Raw genomic sequence first — 27697 nt, 5'->3', positions numbered from 1 at the left:
CTCACTCTATTCCCAAGTCTGAATCAGGTCCTATGTGCCAGTGGCGCAATACGGCTTTTTTAATTAACCCTGAGGTAATGGAATATGTGCTAGAAGAAACTAACAGCATCTCTTCATCACCTTTAGAAGACGGATTGAGCAGATCATCTCTCTTCAGTGTCAGACACCTTGATATTGCGTTTTTTACTTCTCCAGGAGGGTAACTCCTCTCAATAAATTTATTTCCCATAATTTCCAATGCATTTGGGAGGCAACGTTCATCTGATGTAATCCGCACTACTCTGACAAGTTGGGAATAGGGTAGGCCCCTTTTGAGGGGTAGCGGGTGAAAACTCGTTGCTGCCAGCAGTGTATTTTTATCAGTCGGCTTTCTAAAGATTTAGTGGAAAACCGATCATTGATAATTTTCACACAGACATCTAGGTAATCAATTTTTTCTGCGCTGTAAGAGTAAGTGAACCTAATAGATCCCGGCAATTGGTTCAGGCCCTCCACAAACTCCTTGAGAGCCATCTCCCCTCCAATCCACAGCATAAAGAGATCATCTATAAATCTCATATAGAAAGAAACAAATCGTGAAAAATGCGGGTCAGCCAAAAAGTGCAATTTTTCTAAATTGTATGTATTACTGTATTATGAAAAATTGCAGATTACGGCTGACCAAATTTTTTTTTTTCTTTGTCATGCCAACAGTAAAGCATCCTGAGACCATTCATGTGTGGGGTTGCTTCTCAGCCAAGGGAGTGGGCTCACTCACAATTTTGCCTAAGAACACAGCCATGAATAAAGAACAGTACCAAAACATCCTCCAAGAGCAACTTCACCAAACCATCCAAGAACAATTTGGTGATGAACAATGCCTTTTCCAGCATGATGGAGCATCTTGCCATAAGGTAAAAATGATAAGTAAGTGGCTCGGGGAACAAAACATCAAAATTTTGGGTCCATGGCCAGGAAACTCCCCAGACCTTAATCCCATTGAGAACTTGTGGTCAATTCTCAAGAGCCGGTGGACAAACAAAAACCCACAATTTCTGACAAACTCCAAGCATTGATTAGGCAAGAATGGGCAGCCATCAGTCAGAATGTGGCCCAGAAGTTGATTGACAACATGCCAGGGAAAATTGCAGACATCTTGAAAAAGAAGGGTCAACACTGCAAATATTTACTCTTTGCATGAACTTAATGTAATTGTCAATAAAAGCCTTTGGGCCTGATTCAGACCCACTCGCGAGCGGCTGTCCGCTCGCAAGTGGGTCGATGTTATGGACTGAGCATGCGCACGACGGAGGGAGTTCCGTCGTGCGCATGCGCCAGACGCGACGAGCGAAGGAAAGTCCTTCGCTCGTTGTGTCCGATCAAAGGGGACGTGCTGTCAATGTTGATTGACAGCAAGCCCCCTTTGGTGGGCGTGCCGGGGGCGTGCCTCCCTGACGGGGGCGTTCCCACGGGAACGCCTCCTGTCAGAAGCCGGCCCACTGACATCACTAGTGATGTCAGTGGGAGTGATTTTGGCTCTGATAGAGCCAAAATCACTCCGGAGCTTGCGGTTGAAAACCTCAACCGCAGGCTCCGGCTCGCAAATTCGATGGTCGCGATGGTCTCGACCATCGCGACCATCCAAATGATTGCTCGTATAGCCTGTGGGTGGTGACCCACAGCTATACGAGCGTCCAGGAGGACGCTCCATGAAAATGGAGCCCGGCCCTCATTCAGAGCGTGCGCTCTGCTCAGAGCGTACGGCTCTGAATGAGGGCCTTTGACACTTAGGAAATTGCTTGTAATTTTACTTCAGTATACCATAGTAACATCTGACAGAAAGGTCTAAAAAAAAAAACACTGAAGCAGCAAACTTTGTGAAACCAATACTTGTGTCATTCTCATGGCTGTACACGAGTGTACACAATGTCTACTTTCAAAATGATGATATTCAGAATGTCGACAATAGAAATTCAACAATCATGATGTCATCATGGTTAAAATGTCAACATCATTAATGTAGCATCTGCAAAATGTCATTGACAGAACGTTGACACTGACGATGTTGACATTTCCATTACCCTTAGGGTTAGCATTAGGGTCAGAGTTACCTTTAGGGTTAACATTACCGTTAGGGATAGCATTACAAGCAATACACATTGTCAACATTTCAACAATGTCGACTAGCTGAATTTCAAGAAGGTCAAGGTTAACATTAAGGGCATGTTGACATGTTCATTGTCGACATTAGACCAGGTCAACCTAATGAATGTGGTCATTGTGAATGTTGACAAAATTTACCACACCCCTCATTATGCAGAGATTGTCATGTAATACCTTATCGGAACTGAACCCATAGCTATCCAAAGCACATCCTCCTCCAAGTGAAGGGGGGGGGCTTAATGCACAGCAGAGAATAGCACTCCCCCCCTGTCACTCCCCCACCCTCCAACCACAGTATGATGACAATACCTTGTTCGGAGTGTGTCCAGGCATACAGGCAGGTACTTGTCAAACAGAATTGTTAGGTTGGCCCTCTCAGATTGGATCTCCCTCTTGTCAATCCAGCTAGTGACTGGTGGATTCCAGCCCAGATCTGCAGGGTTGATGTACAAGATCCCTGGGGAGCCAGACAAATAGTTTTACAGCTCAATTTACACTGAATGTTGGGCATCATTAATTAGTCTTCTAACCCCATTCAAAAATAATGCATTTTTATGGCTGGAAAAATATGACATACAGTGTGGAAATTGAGTTCCCCTGGTTCTGCTTATATATCACCTTGAATAAATGTGCATCACTTCCTGCATCTGTCCTTGACTTTAAGAAGAATGTCAAACTGTATCATAATTAACATCTAGCAAAACCACATTCATCTATGGATGATCCAACTGGCTTCTTCCAATTACCCCCTTCCCATCTAAAACACCTGGAGAATTCTGTCAAAAAAGGACTGGGGTGACCATCTAGTTGGGAGATTCATGAAGAAAGGAAAAACAAATTACCAAGCTCACTAATCTCTTTGAGCAGGTACTTGGATTTGCTCGTCATTGTTGCAGCACTACATTTACGAAATGTTTGCATACTGTTAATAGAACAATAAAGCTGTGCATGTAAATTACCACCCAGTTACTTTATTATATGAGAAAGCAGCAAATAGGCCCATTAATGGTCTGTGCACAACATTGGACTCATAACTTTGGGTAGTGACACTGACACAGTAATAATTACATGCGTTGCACACAGAAATACAAACTGTAATTTAATTTAGCACAAAAAAATAATTATTATTTGACTTCCAATAACCAAAATGACAAATTCTTTGTTCAAGGTTCCCTTTTTATCATTCTGTTAGTTGGGGCATGGGATCTGTGATTGGTTCCTCTATATTTTTAAGCAGCCTGATGGATGCTGAATGAACTTTCAAATGTGCCAAAGCTTCTCAGAGTCTGAAACTTGTCTGAGACCTAGGGTAGCGGACTCACTGCTCATTTAGAAATCACAGTATCAGCAAGAATTACACTGCAGAACAAACAATGGACATCAAACTACTTAATTTAATAGTTATGCCTGTTGCAAGATTTATTGGTCCCTATTGCTTATTACTGTTAATAATTTCTCCGTGGACATTAAAGTTTGCTCTGGTTTCAGTTATATTGCATCCACTAAGTACAAATCGTAGCCATCCTATGCACTACACAAACACCTTTTATCAAACTACTGACTTACAATAGCACTAGCTTAGTCTCTCTATATAAAATACACCAAAACCCTAATTTTGCTCCAGCATACAGTTTTTGTGGTAATGACGGCCATTAAAGTTGTGATTCACGGGAGATAAAATCAGAGAGCTCTCCGTACTGAAGAAATGCAGCCATTTACATGTGTGTGTATAGTATACAATGTACAAGCGGTTGGAAAGTACCATTCAATACACACCATCCATCTAATACAGTTCACATTGTTCACACAGTCCTGGCCTCCAGCACCAAAAGGTCTCTGCTCCCTGCCGTGTGAGATGGCAATAAGCAGCAGCTGAATGTCGTGGGATTCTGGTGGACCCCCACTGGTGCACTACACTTTGGGGAGAGGGAAATCAATTTGCACAAAAGGAGGAAGGGGATTTAATATTATTTTAATATTCCCCAACTCTCAGTCACAGGTTTTGAAAATTCGTATGTGGATTTTTTTCCCCCTGACAATGTCCATCCTTAATTCTATTATTCAAACAACCTATCTACGTTGTTGTTTCTCTTTTTTATGTTGGCCACAATACTCAGTACGTGTTTTTATTTCGTATGCTGTTTTAGGAGAGTATTTACAATGCATTAGAACTGTATTATGATCAAGTCTTGTTGAAGGGTGTTGTGCTATACATATATACATTCATCTCTCAAACATCAGTGTGGAAGTTTGTTTCAAATTCTGTATTTCCAGGGAGAGATCAGCAATTTTATTAGAATTATGAGGCTGGTTCTGAGTTGTCCTAAAAAGCACTTTGGAAGCCACCAGTTGGACAGTTGTGGTCAAGGTATCCTCTTTTTTAGGTCTTAAACACCCCATTGTAGATCTGAAAGCCTGCATACGCTACCTGCCCTGGACACTGTGGCCGGAGTCGCAGTCCGCAAGTGACTGATCTCAAACACCAGCCTCATGGTGGGATTCAGGGGGATTCGCTCATTACTGGCCAGAGTTAAAACCTACATGAGAAACATGACAAGAGATGGAATTACACCTAAAATATTACAAAATGAGTTAAGTAAAATGTTCAATTACGCCATGAACCCTTTTCAAATGTAGAGTTATTGAGAAATGCACCTATTATTAAATGTATAACAGAGTCTCCATTCATACAGAATACAGTATGCCTGTTGAAGCTCTGCTGTGCATTGACAACAAGTACATGCAACAGAATGGTTTCATAAACAGTAAAAAAATGTAAAAGTGTCCTGTGAAACGTATGGGTAGCCAAGTAACTGTAAAGCCTAAAGAGGTAAAGCATAAAGAGCAAGAAACCTAAACAGCTGGATCTCAGCTGGAGATTTTAAATAGTTTTTTTGTTTCATTCAAAAAAATGGGTTTTTTTCAATAAAATTTATTACAGGGCTAAAGTATGAAATGAAAGTGGCAACCTTTAACACGTCTCAATCTATGTTCTAAGGCAGGGGTGGGGAACCTCAGGCCTGGGGGCCGTATAAGGCCTGCGGAATCATTTGGTCTGGCCCTCAAAGATTATTTCTGCTGGCCTCATCTGGATAGCACGGTGCCTATAATGGCACTCTGCAGCCAGACTCTATGCAGCAGTGCTGCCTGGAGCATCCTTAGGATGCTTCAGATGGTCACATCGCTACCCTTATAGCTCCCCGGAGCATCATCAGGATGCTCCAGGCATTGCTGTAATCACTGGCGATGGTGGTCCCGCCCCCGTGTTACATCACCCGGAGGGGGCGTGGCCTGCACGGGGACCGCAAATAATGTTATATATCAAAATGGCCCTCAGCAGAAAAAAGGTTCCCCACCTCTGTTCTAAGGTATAAAAATCCTGTGTAATGACCAGCATATCTCAAAGCAATATCATGTTTTATATTGTATCTTTTCTCCATTAATCAGACTTTGTAAATAATAATACACAAAAGTGAAGTTAGGGAAAATAATGAAGTGTTAAGTGCTTTATGAGGTACAGTACTTACAAGGAGAAATACACTACAAACCGGATGCATAAAGGCAAATATGTTGTTAAAACACTCCCTTAAGCACTTGCACCTTTTATTTGTCATTATATGGAAGAGGTTTTGTTGTGATACATAAGATTTTAGTTTGTACTGATATAACACTAAAAGACATAAAACAAAATGGTTTTTATGACTAACAAAGTTATGAATGTCATGTGATTGCTAGGTACAAGAAGGCTCCTGGTACTTGTTCAGAGACCCTGCAACAGAAACTGTGCTAGGAGGGAGAGAAGAACATTCTACATAAACGCTTTACGACGAGTCTCTCTCACGTACCTTATTATCATCCATGACGGTATTCAAGGACTCAATCCACATTGGATCAATATCTCCATCAAGGACTATCCACTTGGGTCCATCATGTGTAATGTTGGCCAGTTCACGCATGATTGAGGAAAACAGCCCTTCAACACAGACAGAATAATAATCACTGGCTAAAGTTTCAATCTATTTTTTAAGATGTGTTATCCAAATTCTGACACCAGATCTCCTTTATATCATTCTGAATAATGTATTAGAAAGGGAAAATATAATGGAGCAGATGTTGAGTAGAGCATGTACCAACTTGGCATAAAATATACAAAGTTGTACTGCGTATGCCCACAAATCTAGCTATACATTTACATCTGTATGCAGATCCGACACTTGCACTTAAAGGGGCAGAAGGGGAGAGGGAAGAGGGACTTGTACCTAGTACAATAATGGCGAGCTTGCGCAATTGCGAACAGGGGCAGGCCAGAATGGAGGTATATATGCCTGTCAGTAACTGTAACACCTGCAGGTGTCTGGAGGCTGGTACAAGTACAAGCCGCTTGTGATTGGCTCATTTCAAATAGACCTCTGAAGTGGATGGATGCTTTCTTCATTGATTGTGTATATATGCCGGCAACACTCCCATAACACAACCACGAGATGGACCTTCTCCGTGCGTCTCACTACATTTTCAATACAGCTCTCCGTGCATGCGTCTGAAATCGCAACTGCGACTCTGTACGGACACAATCAGGACACATGCACAGTGCTACTTTGATGCATGCACAACACCAAAATATGGCTCCACTGCATTCTCCACCTCTGAAACAGGCCAAGTATCTTCTGAATTATTCAAGATTTTTTATTTAAATAAAACCAAATAATGAATGTGTTTTTTTGCAATTAACAAAAATATTAACTAAGACTTATTTATGCTTATGACCTAATTGGATGTAAATGTATTTGGCTGCTTGTGTGCCTGATGTAAATTTGGTGTATGTGCTAGAGGTGCAGAGCTTCAGATCATACCACACATATTGGTGCAGATTTGTTATTCTGATGCAATATTTTTTAGGGATTCATTTTGTAAAGCATATGTGACCAACTCAACATCAGCCCCAGCGTCTGCTCACAGCTCTTATTACATCTGACTTCTACACAAGTGAAACCTTTAAGTTCACTAAACAAACTTAGTGCAAATATGTATATGGATGGACAACATATCACACATCCATATAATATATCACCAACAAACTAAGATTTAATACAGAAAATGCATCTACTGTAAACATATTTAAGGGCTATTTAACACAGTGAGAAATGTAAGTGCAGAATATCAAAAAGATAGACAGATGTCAGAATTTGTCACGAAGTAAAAATAATTGGCATCCTTTGAGAGAAACACCTGTCCATGTAATCCAAGTATGTACGCTCAGTTTCTGCAAACTATACCATAGCTTGCATGATACCAAGTGTATGTAGCAATAGGATGTGCAGTGGTGCACACAGGGGGAGTTTCTGTGTACCCAGATGCCCCCCCCCCCCTTCACTCCCCAGATAGACCTAGTTTTTTTTCTGAACTGAAGACAAACTACGATGCCTAACCCTGCAATGGTGAGGATTGCTAGTATGAAGCATTGCAGCTAAGCAGATCTATGTAGTGTGCAGCTGCAATTAATTAAATTGACAACTACATCTACTTTAGCTTCATATAGTTAGAATTACTAGATATGCAAAGCAAATAGCATATGTGTAAAGTGCCTGACTGTGGTGTATGAGGCTGGGTTGTCAAGTCTCCTGCATTGGATGATGAACATTGAGGGGTAGATTATTAAAGCTTATATATATAAAAAAATAAAAAAAGTGGTATTACCTATAGCAACTAATCAGATTCTAGGATAATTTCTCTATTGCATCCTAGAAAATGATAGACAGAATCTGATTGTTGCTACGGGCAGCTCCACCACTTTTTCCATTTTAGAAGCTTTAGTAGATCTACCCTTGTTTATTTTAACTAACTAAATGTTATTGGCTATTGCCGATAGCTCACAAGTAAAAAAAATAGACAACACTCCATGAGAATGCAATAAACATATTTGTTTATTTAGCTGTAGAAGCAATGTTTCAGATCTAGGGGTCTATTCTTCATCACTTAATTCCTACAGAAGTAGGTGAAAATTATGATTTTTATCAATTTTTGTAGAAATTAAATGTCAGGGTAATTCATCATTTTTGTCACGGAGAAAATACCACTGATATCTCCTGATAATTTCCACAGTCCCCATACTATAGTATGGGGATGTGGCATTATGTAATTCAGCAAGTTCCGAATAAGCATTTTTGTTTGGAACTTGACAGTGACACTGTAAACCATCCTGAGATGGCATACAGCAGCCAATACAGCAGAGGGATCTGAAAAGTTCCCTCCATGCTGTGTCTTCTTATCTTAATGACGGTCCCTCCCGGCTCCCTGAGCAGTCCTCCTGTGAGTCGGGAGCAAGGGAGAGGGCACAGTAGTGGCGGTGGGGGACTGACACTGCAGGGCTGCGTGATCTCAGAGGGGGTCACAGACTCCCGCAGCGGCTGCAGCTCAGCGGCGGAAGGCTCATCAGTGGACAGGCAGCGGGGTTAACTGGGGGCGAGCCGGCAGGGGAGGGTGGCTGGACTCCTCTGGCAGCTCAAAGACAGGCTGCGAAGAGCTCAGGCAACAGGAGAAGAGTCATCTTATTCCGAAAGACTGTCTCCGCAATAAGAGCAGCTTTTCGGAAGTGATAATTAAGTATAGGAGGCATTATGAATGCCTCCAATACTTGGATTGAACTTGCAGCGAATTCAATCCTTTAGTTATCACAGGGGTTATTTTTCTCTTAATGGATAGACTCCCTAGTGTGATCCTTTCTCAAGCTATATATACAGAAAACCCCCCTTGCAAATCCTATGTTTGCCCCTTGGGTGTCATTGTAAGGGATAATATGGTGAGCTGGATTTAGGGGCAAATAAAAATCAGTTACATGGAACAATGTGTATAGGAAAAGGTTTTATGAAAATATTGAACCAATAAACGCAACTGAAGAAGAAGCAGTCATGGAGCATATTATTAGAAGAGCAATACAGTGATCCAGCCAGATACCAGCTCAATTCTTTACCTGGACACACCAACACCTTCTCTTCATTTGAGCCAACAAATGAAGATGAAGTATCTACTCTCTTTTTATCTTCCTTCTCTACCACCTCTCCTCTTATACCCTGTTTCCTGTGTTCATAACAACATCTGTAAACCATTTTTCCATCCTTATTCAAACATAAGGTGGTTACGCCTATTCTGACCCTAAATTTTCTCTCAAATTACTGTCCCATCGCTCAGCTCCCCTGCTCCTCCAAGTTACTTGAGAGACTTGCCTACGCCAACCACACACACTTTTTCTTCCCAAAAACTCTTTGATTCAATTCAGACAGGCTTTTGTTGCAACACAGCACAGAGGGCCTGATTCAGCAGTGTACGCAAGTGCACTGCTGATCGCAGATTCCCGATTATCGGGTGTGCAGAATGGGTCCTGTGTAGTCGCATGCACACCCTTGCATGCCTCTGCCTGATTGCAGGGTCAGCCAGCGTTCCCGGTTTTCCAAGAGTGGCCAGCCCAGGATCCGTTGATCAATGCAGTGTCCTGGGCTCGCAAGCCAGCCAGCCTGAGTAAGCGGAGGCTTACTTAGCTGGTCAGAGGCCCGGCGCCATCCACAATCGCGGCCATCAACCACCGATGGTCGTGATTGTGATGCCAGCCTGTGACCTCTGTCGCAGTGCTGGGATCGCAAATGCAGTAGGGGGTGTCATACACCTCCTACTGAATTTGCATAATATTAAGGATCGCATTTGCAAAGCTGCCTGCGTGCAGCTTTGCAATTGCAATCCTTCTTGCTGAATCAGGCACAGAGACTGCACTGACCAAGCTGGTCAATGATTTGATCACTGCTAAATAAAAAGGTTATTACTCTCTTCTTATCCTTTTGGTTCACTCTGTTATATCTGACGCTGTGGACTACACTCTCATACAAACGCTACATTGTGGAGGTCTTCAAGACACAGTACTGTCCTGGTTCTTATTATACTTATCAAATCGCACCTTCAATGTTAGTTTCTCTGGATCCACCTCCTCTCTACTTTCTTTACAGGTTTGAGTACCACAAGGCTCAGTCCTAGGCCCTCTATTCTTCACTATCTAAACCACAGCTCTTGGAGAACTAATAACTTCATTTGGATTTCAGTATCATCACTATGTGGATGATACCCAAATTTATTTATCCTCTCCAGAACACTCGCTATCTGTGTTAGCCTGTGTCATCAAATATATACCAATTCAACTTGAATGTCCTCTCACCACCTCAAACTTTGGGCCGTATTCAATTAGCGGTGAAAACAACAGTTTTTTTCTGCAAAAAAGGCAAAATTTTCACCAAAAAAACAAGCAAAAAGTTTTCTCCATCCCAGACCAGGCGAAAAAAAAAGCAAAATCCCTATTTTGTGGCTAAAAATGTGGGGATTTCTTTCAGAACCCTTTGGACACCCCCCTTAATGATAAATTAGCAGAAAAAAAATTGTAAGTTGTGTACTTTGGCGAAAAACGGCCACGCAAATTTTGGGCGAAAAAAAAAAGTTGAAACGATTTTAACGTATTGGGTCTGAATTTTCATTGGGCAGTATGGATGCGTCAAGTGTTTTAAATATCACACACGGTCACATCAGGCGTTTTTTTAACAATTTTTAAAATTGTGTTTTTACGACACGAAAATATACTTGTACCCATTTTAACGTACCCCCAATTTATGTGGAATAGAAATTTCCTGGGAAAAAATTGCCTTCTATCTTTTTTCAATGTTTTTTTTTTCGCTCAAAATTTGCGCTGTAGTTTTTCGCCAAAGTACGCAACTTACACATTTATTTTCCGGTTATTTATCATTAGGAGGGGGGTCCAAAGGGTTCTGAAAGAAATCACCACATTTTTAGCCAAAGATAGGGATTCTGCTTGTTTTTTCACCTGGTCTGGATGGAGAAAACTTTTTTTCGCCTGTTGCCGTTTTCGCCTGTTTTTTGGCAAAAATTTCCCAGGGTTTTTTTTGGCAAAAAATTCCCAGGGTTTTTTTTGGCAAAAAATTCCCAGGGTTTTTTTTGGGCAAAAATTTTGCCTTTTTTTTGCAAAAATGTGTGTTTTCACCAATGAAACATCAGTTTTCGCCCAAAAACAGAGATGGTAATATTTCCACCAGGGAACAGAAGATACCTCCCTGATATCTCTATTGAAAACACAACAATCAACCCGACTTCTCAAGCATGCAACCTAGGTGTCATCCACAACTTGAACTATCCTGTTTCCAAATCATGTAACACACATCTAAGAAATATTTCCAGAAAACATATCATAGAAGATCAACCACTCACATAGGCTCCATAGACTATGTGACTCAACTAGCTTCCCTTTAAACACTTTACATATAACTTTACATGTTCTCTTTCTATACATTCTGTTGGGCCCAGCATTGGTGTGTAACTGTATCATGAAGCCCAACAAGAAGCTTTACAATCTGGCTGACCATTTGCTATATGTAGCGCCTATCCTAATGTATCAAATCTTAATTGTTATTAAATAAAGTAATAAATACCGTCTTTCCATTCTCTGGTGGCTGGGTTAATGATACCAAACAGCTCATCGTTGGTGACGGCTTTGGGATTAAGGTCAGTCCACACAGGCCGTCTCTTCATGATCTGGTAGGTTTTATTTAGGGACTTTAGGACTTGAGATTTTCCAGTGCCTGCATTGCCAACAATGAAAACAGAGTGCCGGACAGCCAGCAGTTCTTCCAACTGGACCACCTACATGAAGAAAATTGCATTATTTCAGCCACTAGTCACTAATAACCACGGGGTGTGTTCTCTCTTAGATTTCCCCAGGAAATATATTGAAACAATACAGTAGGATTCATTGTATGTGGGTATTTATATTTGGAGATAATGCACACTCTCCTTTTTAGGCATCCACAATATAGCTTTTGAAATCTATAGCGCCAAAGTGAATTTCATTGTTTCATTTTCATAATTTATACTCAAGCCTATCGTTGCTTTAAAAGTTTTGCTTTTTACTGCATTACTTGGGGAAAGACAAAACCGCATTAAGAATACTGTAATGAAAACAAACATTTGGCAAGGAAATTTATAAACACATCTTACCATTTCTCTGGGGGACTTGAGCCTTTCCTATAAGTTTTCCAGCTGAGTTTATTATTAATTATTATTACTATTATTAGATTTACATTATTATTATTATTATTATTATTATTATTTATTATTATTGCTGCTGCTCAATAAACAGGTTGTAGATGGAGGTCGGTATAGAAAGGAACTGGAAAACCTTTTAAGCGGCCTATCCATTATACGACTTTTTGAACGATAGAAAAAAACAGGAGGTTTTGGTTGGAACGTTCAAAAAGTCGTCTAATGGATAGCCGGCTATCCGGCAAGGACCAGCGATGCGCGTGCACGCTGGACCCTTGCCGACGCCGAATATCTGTGGAACATGCTCGTCAACCTGACAACGATCATCAGGTTCCACATGTTCGCAGATAGGAGGTCAGTCTCTTGCACTGAGTGACGTTCAGTGAACGCCGTTCAGTGCGGACACCGCACCTAGGCGACCTAAAGAACTGAACGATAGTCGTTCAGTTTTTCAAGTCGCCTAATGGATAGGCCCCTTTAGAAGAAAAAGACACCAGACTGCATAACATTTTTGCAGTCTCACCATAGTGTAAGACATAAGAATGTTGCAATTTTGAAGAGGAAATTCACAACAGAAAGTAAAAAACAGAAAACTTTACATAAAGGCCAAATTAGAGCAGAGAATTTCTGGCTGATTATCAGTTATACAATTCAAATCTCTTATACGTAAGAGATAACCTGACACTTATTACCTCATGTCTAATGTCTCTTTTTAATCCGCAGACTGCAGGAGCCAGCACTGTGGGTGCTTGAGAACCCACAACATTTCTGCTTTTATGTCATACGGTTGGTGTAAAGTGAGCACCCCCAATAATCCATAGTCTACATTGCATCTACTTTGCATGTGCTGGTCTCCGGGAAAATGGCGTGACGGCTATTTTCCCAGCGATTTTCTATTGCACATACATATATGTGCAGCGCTGTAGCGGGAGTCCGAAGAGGTAAGTATTAAAGAACATGGGTGCGGTGTAGGTCCACATTGCCTCATTATAAAAGATATATGCCACTGATCCCATGTTTTGAATGGCTCTTTGTCGTTCCAAAATTGTTAGCCATTAAATGATCATAATTAAATATATTTTGAGATTTGTATTTGCAAAAGTATTCCGCTCTCTCATCCATTTTAGGCTAAAACTATCTCCTTTAGGAATAAATCAGGTGTCTATATGTATCATATACAGTATACCAAAAAAATTTTATAGGCCAAACCTCTGAAAAAAGCCATTTGTCACATACTGTACATCAGGGCAATGTATTAAAAGAGAAATGACTGCAAATGCAGTCCTCATAGGTTTATATGGGACTGCAAAAATGGAAAGTGCATCAAGCTTGGTTTTTCTGAGTTTATTTTCTGATAGCCAACGCCATCTTATGATGGCTACACATGTGCAGACGCTCACCTGGGTTCGAACCCTTTACTATTTCTTCTTTGCAGGTACTGGCTCTTTTTAGATACAATATCCACACAAGGTATTTTTGATACATACCTCTGAAAATTAATTTGACTATTCCTATGTGGCGATAAGCAATTCTACTTATTGGGGGTAAGTGATACATCAGCCCATAGATCTTCCAAAATCACCATGAACACAATAGAAGTCATGTGTCTGGAATTGGGAATCCTGTGTGGCCTATACATTTCATCAACATTTAAACTGCCCAAAAAGGGAGAGTAGGAAGGTATGCTGGCGATTCTGATAAGTACTAAACAGGACGGCAAGATCAGGGGTATCTCGCATTAAGAAATCACACACACGCACATGCACGCACACACTCCTATATATTCTTAAATGTCACCGGACGGAGTCAGTCACACACACACTGCTATTGCGATGCTCCTTTGTTCTTTAGATCTGGTCTGGACAGACATACTGGAATAAAGTGCATTTGGCGAGCACAATGACAGGAATGAGGTTCCCAAAGCTGATGTGAGAGGAATCACTGTGAGACCAAAAACTTTAAAAAAAATAAAAATAAAAAAAAAGCATAGTGACAGTGCAGCTGGGTGTTCCTGTTTCTATATAATCTGGTCAGTGCTCATGAAGTGTAATAACTCGGGTTGGACTGGAGTAGATTGAGTCAATAAGCCTTTATAGACATTGCTACTTTGTGAACCAGCCAAAAGCGGGAAGACACTGAGCTTATTTCTTACCATGTGGGCAGAGGAGTGGATTACGCATGAAAAGGATTAGGAATAGAAGCTGTTGAAAGATAGGGAGTGTGTGGAATTTGGAAAGTGGTGAACCCTCTGGTATTACTGCATACAGTATATGAATATTATTTTGCTCTCTGTGTTTTTATACAATAAAAGGGTGCTTCTTTCACTCACTATTTGACCCACATCACAGTACTAGAAAGTCTATGGGTGACGCATGAAGCTGATTTACAGGCTAATTACCCTGGTATTCCCACAAGCAGCCAGGGATCCTGCAAGTACCACATTGCACATACTGATATGCATGCTGAGGAAGCAGGTGTAAAAGGAATTGCTCTAATACTGCCAGCCTAGAGTTGTATCAGACAGAGCAGACACAATTACAATAGATAAATAACACAGAAAACATACATACTGTATAATGTAATAAGCATACTTACCTGTAGGTGACATTAATAGGCAATATGGGATAAAGATATGATGTAACTTGCATTGCTGAATTGTAGCATACAGTGAGGGATATTAAAGGCAAACTTTATTTTTAGCAAAATACAATTTAACAACTAATTAACATTAAATGTACTGCCTGATTGTTGTATATAAATGATGAAACATCCACTTGCACTATATAATGTCCATTTCACATTTACTTAGGCTATGATTCAATAAGAAACCCCACATCTTAAGAGTTTTACCTTCAAAACAAAGTTGTCTTCAGCTTGTAATTTGAGGTCCAAAACAGCCTGCTTCACAAATGTTTCAAAGTCAAGATCTCTCTTCCTGGGCACATCCAATGCTGGGAAAAGGTCTCCAATAAGGCCCATGAATACAGGCATGTCATCCGTCACGATCTTGGGAATGTTGAAGTCACGCAGAGCTCTCATGAGGACCTGGTCTTCAGGACGGTCAGGGTCTCCTCTCTTCAGGGAGCCAGCTACCACCAACACAGATTTGATAGCTCTCAAGCCCCAATCATAATGGTCCTGCAATGGATAAGTCATGAATGTTTTAAAAAAAAATTTCAAACTCCTCCTTGGTACTATCTGTATGGAATTTGTATGTTCTCCCCGTGTTTGCGTGGTTTTTGTATGGGCGCTCCAGTTTCTTGCCACCTTCCTAAACATGATGGTATGTTCTTTGGCATCTGACAAAAAATTAACCGTAGTGTGTGTCCATGTTAAAAAGAATATAGATTGCAAGCTCCACTGGGGCAGGGACTGATGTGAATGACTGGAATATTCTCTCAGCTTAATATGTGTGCGCTATATAAATAACAAATAAATAATAATGGCTTAAAGCAGGGATGGGGAACCTCAGGCCCGGGGGCCGTATAAGGCCCGTGGAGCCATTTGGTCTGGCCCTCTGAGCTTTTCTCTGCTAGCCTCATCTGGCTAGCAGGGTTCCTAGTTGGCACCCTGCAGCCAGAATCTATGCAGCAGTGATTGCTCCCTGGAGCGTCCTTAGGACGCTTCAGACAGTCACACCGCTGCCCTTACAGCTCCCCGGAGCATCCTCAGGATGCTCTGGGCATTGCTGTAAACAAACGGCAATTGTGGTCCCGCCCAGTGTGACATCACATGGAGGAGGCGTGGCCTGCACCGGGCCCGCAAATAATGTTATATATATCAAAATGGCCCTCGGAAGAAAAAAGGTTCCCCACTCCTGGCTTAAAGAAATGGAGGAGGGGATAAAGTCTGGCATCTGAAGACCAGTGACCTTTTTTTATAGTTATTATACAGAAAAGAATACCAATTTTTTTTCTGAAAACCATTTTTGTTTCTTGTGCTACAGTACCCCCATCCCTACAACAATCTCCCAGAAAAGGATGCTTCAGCGAGCACACTCGGTAGGGGATCTTGTGCTAGCAATTAATCTGGACAGCATTCCCCCTTTAGATTCCGGCTGGCTTCCACTTTTGTATGTTTCTAATGTCACTACTGGCCTTCTAGGCCGAATATTGTTAAATATTACACAATTCTTCTGATCAAAAGGATCGTGAAAGTGCAGGGTGACCTTCACAGATGACCCCCTTTCCTGCTTTCTTATGCAACTAGCTTCAAAATGTCCTGTGTGCATAGAACTAAGTATATTCAATTATACAGACATATTTGGAATCAATACTAGAAGGTTTTTCAGATTGTTTAGGCTTTGTTGCCTTATAAAATTACAAGTAAGCTGCAATTTTACAAAATAAATAGTGCAGAGTAAACGCATTGGGGGTTATACTGGCAGCTAACAGGTTAAATCAGGCACTAGAATGTGAATGTCTATAAAATGCTTTGCACGACAAACTTGCTCAGCCGTGCGATATAAATCTCCTGACGCTTGGCTGCTGCAACCATTATTTCATACTCATCTTTAGTTTAGCTCCCAGTACAACTCAAACACTTTAAACTTCAAACAACCTTTAGCCAACTGTACTTGTATCTCTCATAAAATGTCTCATTTAAATCAATAGGGCCTTTTGTCACATACAGTATTGTACTGGAGCAGCAGGGCTGGTCGCTTCAGTGAGCTACAGAGGTAGGATAGATTATTCTGCTTCGGTGCTAAATTACAATGTCACACACCGGCCTGGCAAATCAGGTTTGATACTGTAACCTTTATGTAGCAGGAGAGAAATGAGCGGAGTTACGGATTCAGCATTAAACTACAGAAATGACTGTCTGGCCAAGCATGCCACTCGGTAAAGACTCTTTTCAAGTGTGTTCTGCCAGGCTTGGCATTACACGAAGGACGCAGGATGCATTATCAGAACAGTGTGGACCTAGCTCATCAGCACTATACAAATAGGGATGAACAATTTCACTAAGAGATAGGGGAATGTACTGAAAGTACCATTCAAGAAGAGAGACATCAATACAAGAATACAGACAAAAAAATAAAGTGATGGCAGGGCCAGAGCCATCATTAGGTAAATCTAGGATGCCAAATACACTGAAAGAGCAACATAATGTCACTTATTTAGGGGCCTGTGTACTAATAATCTTGGAACTGCTGCACTTTATAAGGATCCGTTTCGCAGGGGATATTTTTATTTTTAATGAAAATATCTATGCTATGTAGTAAGGAAATACTTGCAATGACAGCGGTTGCAATAACCCTGTGAGTTACATCCCCGGCATTTTGTAGATGTCTTCTCAAGGGGAAGCTGATACTGCGCACGCGCACAGTGTCAGTTTCCGCCGCCGGCCGGAAAGAGATTAGAAGATCTCTCTCCTGCTAGTAAGCCTCCATAGGTTTGTAAACTAATGGGGCCAAACTCCAAATAGCTTTGCTTTTCAGAGTTTGGTACATAGGGGTCAGATCATAGTCCTCATTGATAATAATGGGGACTGCGATATGCAGTGCTAATTAGCACTCTGCCAGAGATTTTCTTGAAATTGTGCTATTAGCACATAGCAAGAAGCCATACAATTCTGCTGAAACTATAGATTCTACATAATTTTATGGAAAAAAAAAACTCATAGATAGGTTTTTATTGCCCCTGTAGTGTCCCCCAATCAGCTGTTGCTCCTCTATGTCTGTGACTGGCTGGGAGTGTGGTGATTGGCTATTATATTACAGCCAAGTACCACAGTCACAGTGTGGAGCAGAGAATGCTAGGAGTGGACCACCTCCTACCTATTAATGTAAGAAGCAGCAGATGGTGGGGGTGCACCAAATCAGAGGGGGATGTGTGACGCCTACGTTGTCCTCAGAGTTAGCTCTGGCATTGAGTAGTGACAGACAGAAGGTGAATTAGTAGTCGGGGGACATTTCTTAAGTGACCTAAGTGTAAGATATGGGCGTTAAGTTGCACAAACATGGAAAAAGACTACTTTTTACCCTAGTAAGTGATCCTCTGAAATGCTAATAAAACCATATCAGCCTCTTGGAACGCTTTTTAGTAAAATACTTAGGATTTATGCTTAATTTCACTACTCTGCTGTTTGCTAACACACAGGAGCAGATCCATCTAGGCACGAGGTTCTGTCAATATAGGCAATTATGGAAGAAATAACCGGTAACACAATAGCGCATGTGGCATTGTGGTAGCAGGACACTAATGCTCCCTGGATTGGCCCTACCACCAAAGCACATGACATCATGGAAGAGGAGGCCAAGACTGGGAAGCTGAGAGCCAGACGCATCCTGAGGAAGCCAAATACAGGTGCCAACCCCTTGCCCCTGCACCCTCAAAGGCAGCTCCATTTGCATACCTCCTGGCATGAGGTTCGACACTTTAGATGCGAAGTTTGGCTGCATGATAGTGTACTCCCTCCCATTCTAAATTCTCCTATAAATGGACATGTAAGAGTTATATGAGCAGAAATAATCAGTGTTACTGGTAACATTCAAACACTCTGCTTGGCTTAAGATTGCTCTAGCCCATCACACTTCATTCCATGCTTGACTGATTGTGCCAAGTTTTAAAGCTCAAATGCCATATGTGGTGTTACCCTAACCAAAAGCCCCTTAGAAGCCTCCTCAACTACTTTCATGTGAAGTTCGCCCCACTTCCCAAGCTCACTGAAATGTCCAGCTAACAACAAAACAATCATTTTCCATCTGGTTAGGAAAGCATCTGCAGCCCTGAAATTTGTTGGGAAAGTTCTGGTAATATTACATCACCACTGAATGCAAAGTGTAAATGAAATTGAATTACCACCTTCGCATACACACCTGTTTCGATAGAAGCTCTTTGCACAGCTGGTAGAGAGTGATAAACTTCCTTGCCAACAGCCTGGCTTCAATAAATCCTTCTGCTACCAACATGATTTCACAGATGAGTTCAAAATCAGGGACCACCATAGCACAGGGTCTGGAGGACATTCATGTAATTATTGCCATTATATACAGTTTTACAGAGCAATTTAAATGTTGCACGATAATGCAGAAGACCATACTAAGTTAATTCACTTTCTACTGCCCATTTATTAATCCTACCATATTATGCGTTTTACCGTGTTGTATAATTTTTAAAAAGTAACTCAAATCCAGAGATTTTCATATCTGGAGCAATAATATACAATGCAGTATCCAATCTCAAACAGCAAAATATTGTATGAATTATGCTTGCTACTGTGAATATTTTAGTATCTGGAAAAGTTGACATACTGTACTGTGAAAAAGTCATAGAGATGTATCCTCATACACATAGCCTTAATACGCCAAGCGACGTGAGATGCTTGACTCTAGTGAGTTGCCAGGTCCCATGCAACTTGGCTTGCGCCAAGCATCTTTTTTGCCCAAAAATGCATCTTTGTCGCAGTTGGATGCGCTTCATGGTAATTGTAGCACAAAGAAAGATCCCTGTTTCGTTCAAGCACTTTGAAGCAAGAGCCAGGAACTCCCTCAGCTGTGTCTGTACTGATTTATTTGATATGTGACACTTTTATGTCTGCGTTTGTCTGAGTCTGTATAACCCTATCCAGAAATGGCAGCAGAATGTCAATCACTGACAGTCTGTGCCGGACTGCGTGCGGGACAGCACATGCGCAGTACTGGTCAGACGAATGCACAGATTCCAGATAATTGGAAATCTGCATGATCTCTGTCATCACATCTACAATTGAATCACTCCCTGAAATCACACCGCAGACCAACATTGAAGACCATGTGTGGCAGGGCTGCCATCAGGGTGGGAACGCCAGGACTGGAGTTCCGTTCCAGGACAGAAGGGGGCCCGGCCGCAGTGGCACTGTGTCTGCGATCAATCTCCTCTGCTGTTTGTATCTCCATATGCTAAGCTTTGCCAGGATCAAAGATTGTGGATTGATTATGCTGTCTGCCACAGTATGAAATGAATGTATAGAGTGCTGAGCGGCTCATGAGCATGAAAGGCACTCTACTTAGATCCCCGAGGTAGCTGCTATAAGAGGAGAACGTGAGTGAAATGCTAATAATGCACACGGTTTAATGTCAAAGTTTATCACTGAAACACAGAGGGCTGACTAACTCCGTAGTTCATGTATGCGACTGTTGGAAAAATGATATAACACTGCACTTTGAAGAGATGAGAGTGTTACAGTGTGTGTATCAAGCTGGCTCCTCAGCCCCAGGACCTGTGTAATTTAAAAGTGTCCCAGTTTTATGGGATCATGTGACATTGTGTGGTTCTGACGAAATTCAAACCTACTGTAGGCAAAAAACAAATCCTGGTCAAAATTCACCACCATGCCAAATTTGGTGGAGCAATGTACAAAACTCTGGCCATGCATAAAAGGACAAATATTATTATACAGAGACATTTAGCCTTACCTAAACAGTGCTTTAAGATTTTCTGGCAGCTCTGTACGGCCGGCATACCCCGGATTCATTGTAATAAAAATACCAACTGATGAAATTAGATTGATCTCTTCTCCCAGAAAGTTAAATCTCTTTTTCTTGTCTCTGATAGCATCTTGTATACTTTTCACCTATTTGTGATAGTGATTAAAGGACAACTCTATTTTGCAGCCATATATTTACCATAGATATGTACGATTGATATATACTATTATAGAATTCAAGACAAATACAATAAGTGACATTTACACAGGAACATATTCATTTGCTTGCATTAAATTACAACGCTATATTATTTTCCGTTAAAATAGTCAAGAATTATTAACATCACTAAACTTTGTGCAGGAGTCCCTATGTATTTAGATTGGTGGTGAAAACATGTAATCTGCCTTGAGAAAGCAGGTAATCATTTACCAAGTCCAAAAATGCACAGCCAAACTCTGGACAACCCATACACTTGCAACTGCACTGTCACAGACTGAGTAATGAAGGTGACTGCAGGTGTGGAACTACTTTGTTCCTAGCAGCTGAAGATGCTGGCTCACTTGGTGAGTGCAATCAGTGACAGTTCTAGGGGTGGGTAATCAGGGCAGTGGCCTAGGAGTGTGGCCGCAGTCAACCTGCAGGTGCCCATCCGCTCTCGCCCGCCGCTATATTTACAAACTGTGCTGTTCCCAATCTCCCAGAATACTGATACTGGGCATGACGACATCGCGCATGGCATTCTATGAGCGGCCACGGAGAGAAAAGGACAGACTTGGAGCAGCGCATCTCCAGAAAAAGCAGCAGCAACGAGGAGGGGTACGCTTGCCTTCGCAAGATAAGAATTAGGCAAACAACTCGCAAAAGGCTTCCCAACCCCATGCAGCGCAATTATTATTTTCTTTAGGTCTTTTTTTTTTCAGGCTTGCCACGTCCCCGAACAGGTCACGCCCCCTGAGCTCAGGGCGCCAAAGGAAACCTTCACCCGGAGCTCCGTAAAGTCTAGTACCAGCCGTTAGTGGAATCTAATGCTTGGCGCCAGAGACTAGGGAGTAGATTTACTAAAACTCGATTTTAATTAATTTTGGGCCTGATTCAGAGATGGATGGAATTGCAGAGTCACACATAAGAGGCTGTGCAATTCCATCCAACTCAAATTCAAATGCAGCAGAAGGTGTATTTAGGTAACAGACACCGCCTTGCTATATCTGCTGTCTAGGATCACAATTGGAACAATCACGACCATCGCTTGCGATGGTTGTCTCTTTCGCAGTTTGACTGGATCCTGGAGGCTTCTGAGGACAGGAAGCCTGCGACCATGGATGCAGGCCCTGGCCTCAGCACTCCCATAAAACAGGGGTCTCACGTCCCCGTTTCTGGGAACGCAGGTCGTCCCCGTACCACCTCCTAAATGCTTCTGTCAATCATTGTGATGTATTATCCATGCTGTAACGCATATGCTATAAACCTAACCTAAATTCACGCCATCTTGTTGTATGCTGCTATTAAATAACTTCTCCTTTGTTAAATTATTATTGAACTATGGTTTAAAAAAACTTTACATAAAAACAGCTGAGAGTTCAGTTTAGGAACATAATAAAGCATATTTCTTTCCGCCCATTAGTTAATAAAGAGGAGTTAAAATGTTCAGTGAAGAGCCTGACAGTCAGCATAATGGGAAAAAGAGCATTTAAGAAACAGTGACCTTTACACTGGCTTCTACATCTCCCCAGGGACCCCACAGGCTCTGCTTAAAAGGTCTCAAATTTGTAAAGGTTGCCATTTGGAGGCGGAGGATTTCCCACAATGCCTTTGACATCCAGCATGATTATTGCGGTCTGTAGCCTTCAATATTGTCGGTGGATTACAGTTCTGCCACTCATCACTGAAGTTGAAGTAAGCTAATTTATCAGAGAACCATGTCAGCTTGGACAACAGTAGAATTTTAAGCCTGACATTGAGCATTCATGGCATCCATAGCTCACAATCCTCTATGTGAATAACAAGCATATTTATTATGTAATAATATGAACGTTTCACAGATTCTTACCAATTTCTGAAGCATTATCAACATATACATTTGACTACACTCTTTTATTTTCTAGTCAATACAACTGCATACCTGTACTATCACAATATACAACTGGGAACTCCTATTGCAGTTGCATTTTTTTAAGGTGGGTTTGACTAGGGTTTGAGCTTCTTATTTTATTCAGTGGCCATCTTCTGCTAATCTGGGATGTCTCTAATTTTATGTGGGTGTGGTAGAACAACCTGTAGCTAATAAGATCAATGACATGCTAACAGCAGGATTTAGGGGGAGATGCATCAAACTTTCTAAAGAGTGGTGAAGTAGACCAGTTATCTAGCTAAGCAGAAAAAAATTTGAAGTGAATTCACAAAAAAAGGATATGATAAGTGGCAGATTTTACCTAGAGGCTGTAGCCCCCCCAGTAAAATTCGCTACCTCAGCGAGCTAGTTGCAGTCCGTGGCTGGACTGGCTACACGTGACTGGCAGTAGTTTCCCACAGGAAGCACTACCTGCCAATCACACAGAGGACAGGCAGCTCCAGGGGGGTTTTCTCCCCCTGGAAATGCCAGTCCAGACTGTGATTAGCAGAAAGAGTGGTTCCAGTGGGAAACCACTCCATGCCTTTTGGGCAGCCGATGCAGTCCCACCGCCGCTTGTGCGCATGCGCTGGCCCTGGCAGACCCATTATTCAGGTGCCGGGACCTAGCCAGCCCGGGACTGTCTCCTCTTCTCTGGAGTCACTAGTGCAGTGCAAGCAGCATGGGCACCGGCAGCCCCCCTCATCCAAAAGGGTAGGAGCCACTGCTGGTTATGATCAATCAGTGTATATTGTTGAACTCTTCACCTAAAACCCAGTTGCTGATACAAAATTTCCACCAAATACAAATGACCATGTGCATTGAAAGATACTAGACCAACTGACCCACATCATGTATTTTTTAAAATTTCAGAAACAAAAGACTGGGCATACTGTATTGCAGCTTTAAGTTGCTGTGAACGTTGGAGGTTATATGGAAATAAACTAGCAGTATATGTCTCTATAGTATACATCATGTCTTTGTACTTAAAAATGTTGTAGGCCAGTGCATCCAATCCTATTCACTATGTTCCCTGTGAATGTGCTATCAATATTATATATATATATATATATATATATATATATATATCCATCCAATAACTAAGGAGGCCTAGACATCCATGTCTCCTATAATGAATCCCACAATGTACGGAAAGAGAAATGACAAGAGACATTCCCTTACCTGCACAGCAACTACAGATAACACCTCCACAGAGATTCGATTGAATTCATCAAAACACCCCCAGGCTCCTGTCTGAGACAGACCTTTGTAGATGCTCCCACAGGACTGGAAAATAAAATGAAATATTGTAACATATGAAATCTACAAAGTAACACCTCCCACGGCGCAAAGTGTCTAGACCCCTTGCCTTGTAGTCCATTTGCTCAGAGCAGTTGAAGACATAAACCATGATACCAAGAGCTCGGCCCAAATCCTTGGTGGTTTCAGTCTTTCCAGTACCAGCTGGTCCAGCGGGAGCTCCACTCATGGTAAGATGAAGGGACTGGGTCAGAGTGATATAGCATCTATGGTGTACAAGGTACAGGATGAATACAATATGCAGTTTTTTTTATCTAGTCACATACACATGGAACTTAAAGGAATACTTAAGTGGAACAGTATATCTTAATTTTAAGAAACATGTTTTTCCAGATCAATGAGAAAGCATTTTATCACTACATGTAACAATCCAGTCATTGTGCTATTCCGTTTCAGTTTGTCAATAATATTTCCTACAAATTCAGCTAAAGGAGCAACATTGGGCTGCAACACATTAGTAAATTGGAAAGAAAAGGTTCTAGGAGCATAATTAATCACATCAAATATATAAATTTATAGGGCCTCATTCTGAGTCAGATGTCGGAGGCAATGGAGAATTTTTTTTCTTCTGAACATGCATCTAAAGGCGAGTACACACTAGACAATCTAGTGTGTACCCGCTATGTCGCTGATGATACGCGCTTCCACGTGTCGTCAGCGACAACGCCCGTCGAATGCAGCATGGCTCCCGTCCCCGCATCACTTGCTGATGCTGGCACTCCATTGAGTCCCGTAGCTAACGAGCTCGGTACACACTAGACATTGTCTAGTGTGTATCGGCCTTCAGTTGCACTGCGCATGCATCTAGATTGCGTGCGCATAGAGTTCCAGTTGCAATTAAGGCGCATGGGAGACGCATGGAAATGTATTGAAAATATATTGGGTGTACCTGTACGGTGACAGGTAGCTATGCGGATGCATAGAGATGGTCTGTCTTGTTATGGGAGCGTCGCTGGAAGCGGTAGCGTACAGAGACAAAGAACCGCTCACAGTGGAGCCCATACTTAGACGGAGACTCTGCACCAGCCCTAGGGCTGGTGCAAGTTTCGATGGTGCGACCGATGGTGGCATCTGAAAACGCACCGTGTTGTTTTTTTTGAGTATACGGACACTGACAATGGATATATCAGTCTCATTTGAAAGCATGGCTGTACACCAGGGAAGGGCTTTGCAGTGGCACTTGCATAAAGTCGCAGACCTGCGACTGTCGAAAGCAGCAGACATGGCTGCCTCAGCTCAGAATCAGGCCCATACGCTCTGCAAACTAAATATACAGGCTCTCTCTTACACATGGGTGCACTGCTCTACATTTAAGACTCTCGCACCGAAACTGATAAAGCAATAGGGGAAAGATGATGGCTTCAGTCCCAGGGATTGGTGGAAATTAATCAGGGACTGGCTCTTAGCAGGGACACAGGCACCAACATGGGAAAATTGAATAACCTGGCTTGGCCTAGGTGGACATTCCTGATTCCTGAGCAAGGGGTCATAGCTAAAAGAATGCCTAAAGGAGGATTAGACCATGGAACTAAAGGGAAATTCCTTCCTAACTACTACAGATACTCTTTTTTCTTTACTTATTGCAAGTACTGGATAGAAGTAGGTGAATTATTTTGTGCCATTCTAACTAGACTACCCCATTTTATTTCATTGGTATCAGGGCAAATGCAAGCAAGAACAGCATCATTTGTTTACAAGCAACATGCCCTATCTGTATAATCAAAGTAATTCTATATATCAGAGTTAATGGTTCACAGAGCAACAGAGATGTTGAAGGATCTTTTAACCCTCTTTCAAGTCCCCATTTCCACTCAGGTGTCAGTATGGTTATTTGCAAATGTCGTCCTAGAATTACTTGGTGGAACTTGTTTTCTCTTTATTTGTTGGCTTTTCATGATCATTCTCCCGTAAGCCTACTGGGATCGTGATGATGGAGAGCAATTAATAAAGTTGTACAAAATGTCTCTTTCTGTATTTGCTGTATGGATTGCAAATAGTGTTAAAATGTCTTAACTTGCTAAAAATAAAAATGTACAAATGTGGGTAAAATTTTGGGCCATTCAAAAGCAAGCATTGGAAAGGTCAGAGAAAATACCACATTAAATAAGACATTAGATGCAAACAGAATATAAATGCTGAGGTCGGATGTTTAGCAAACTTCAGCAACTACTAAACTTGTTGATGCTCTGTAAGAAGAACACAATCCTAAAATGCTACTCTTCCCCCTACCTATCTGTCAGAGGAGTGATAACCAGTCGGGGAGTATTGCCAAGATATTCATAACAGTAAAGGAACTGGGCGTCACATATGTTGGCAAAGCAATGCTTCTTGTCATCGTCCCACCGGTGCCTGAGCTGTGACAGCCACACAAAGGCCTGTGCATTTTCAACCTGTAGAACAAAGACATTTGGGCAAGTAAAGCTCCATCTGTAAAATGACAATTAACCAAAGAAACCACAATATTCTCTGCAAGACATCTCTGTCCAACCTTATCACATTACCTTTACTGTGTAAACAAAAAAAAAAAAAACTTATGATTCCCGGTTGCATAAATGTGCTTTTCATTCAATAAATGGAAATTCAGTGGAATGGAATATTCCCACCTCTGTCTGTAAATCATATCTTCATCTCATTGTACTTAGGGCCTGTATACTAATGCGCTGCCACTGCGCATGTGTACACAGAGGATATGCGAAAAATATGCCAATGTCGCAAATGCCAGGATTTGCATTGAGATGCCTACAGACGTTATCGCAAATCAAAGCAACTCTGCGCTAATACGCAGCCACAAACACAGATCCTACAATAATCGGCCTCCCAGGTGGTGCTATGGCAATGTAGAATGGCTGCCTGAACTGAGATGCCGGAGCCATGTTTTGAGCATAAGGGATCGCAGACGCAGTCAGCAACATGCCCAAAAAATGGTCGCAACATGCCGGGGTTTTTGGCAGCACATTTGTTACCTCCCCCAAATGGCCCTTAACTGTCAATCACTGCGATCCACTGACAGGCTGCATTTTATACCTCATCAATTATCACCTGGGTAAAGAATTGAAAACAAAGGGACAATGATGCATTAGTGGACTGACCTTTTGAGAAATTATTTTAGAGACCACGTCACGGGCATGTACATCAATGGTGCAGATTGTCATAATTTTTTGTCTGTCCCCAGAAGACAACTGACCAATCAGCATGGTGATGAGCGTGTTCAGCTGACCGACCTGCTTCTTGTAATACTCTTTCATGGCGTTCTCGTAACCTTCCTCCAGCCGAGCAAAGGAGATACCAACCTCTGTGGTCCACCAAATCTGTGTGCAAGTGAGAGCAACCTGGACAGCAGGGAGGTCTCATCAGTTTTAAAAGCAATTAAGACACAGTAACATAACTAAAGCCCCTTACCACTGGTGCAAAATAGGAGATGGACTGTCTCACCCAATCCACATACACTGCGTTTTACCAGTGTTACCCACCCTTCTTGGGGATCTTTGAACTCTGCCTTTTATCTCTGTCTGCATATTATTACCTTCCTTATAACTCCTCTGCACATGAATATGCCTGCTATGACACAGTGTAGCATTAAGAATCACATCTGAGCCTGGCTGCTACCACTGAGTAGACATTACTGTATTATT

At 41.8% G+C, this 27697-nt stretch overlaps 1 protein-coding gene across 1 annotated transcript in view; it reads right to left on the bottom strand.

Annotated features, from left to right (window-relative positions):
- DNAH9 (dynein axonemal heavy chain 9) overlaps positions 1 to 27697 on the bottom strand; it is a 319894-nt gene that overhangs the window by 200246 nt on the left and 91951 nt on the right. Inside the window, exons 25-35 of the mRNA XM_088468617.1 lie at positions 27155 to 27394; positions 26295 to 26455; positions 24115 to 24271; positions 23928 to 24032; positions 20627 to 20784; positions 19049 to 19187; positions 15079 to 15366; positions 11619 to 11829; positions 5988 to 6115; positions 4571 to 4679; positions 2452 to 2599 (exon numbers count right to left, since the gene is read on the bottom strand). Coding sequence (XP_088324743.1) covers positions 2452 to 2599; positions 4571 to 4679; positions 5988 to 6115; positions 11619 to 11829; positions 15079 to 15366; positions 19049 to 19187; positions 20627 to 20784; positions 23928 to 24032; positions 24115 to 24271; positions 26295 to 26455; positions 27155 to 27394 — 1844 coding nt within the window. The remainder of the gene's footprint in view (positions 1 to 2451; positions 2600 to 4570; positions 4680 to 5987; positions 6116 to 11618; positions 11830 to 15078; positions 15367 to 19048; positions 19188 to 20626; positions 20785 to 23927; positions 24033 to 24114; positions 24272 to 26294; positions 26456 to 27154; positions 27395 to 27697) is intronic.

The sequence above is a fragment of the Taudactylus pleione genome, unplaced genomic scaffold (assembly GCF_031769625.1).
Source record: "Taudactylus pleione unplaced genomic scaffold, aTauple2 ptg000012l, whole genome shotgun sequence".
NCBI lineage: Eukaryota > Metazoa > Chordata > Amphibia > Anura > Myobatrachidae > Taudactylus > Taudactylus pleione.
This window is presented reverse-complemented; position numbering and strand designations above follow the sequence as displayed.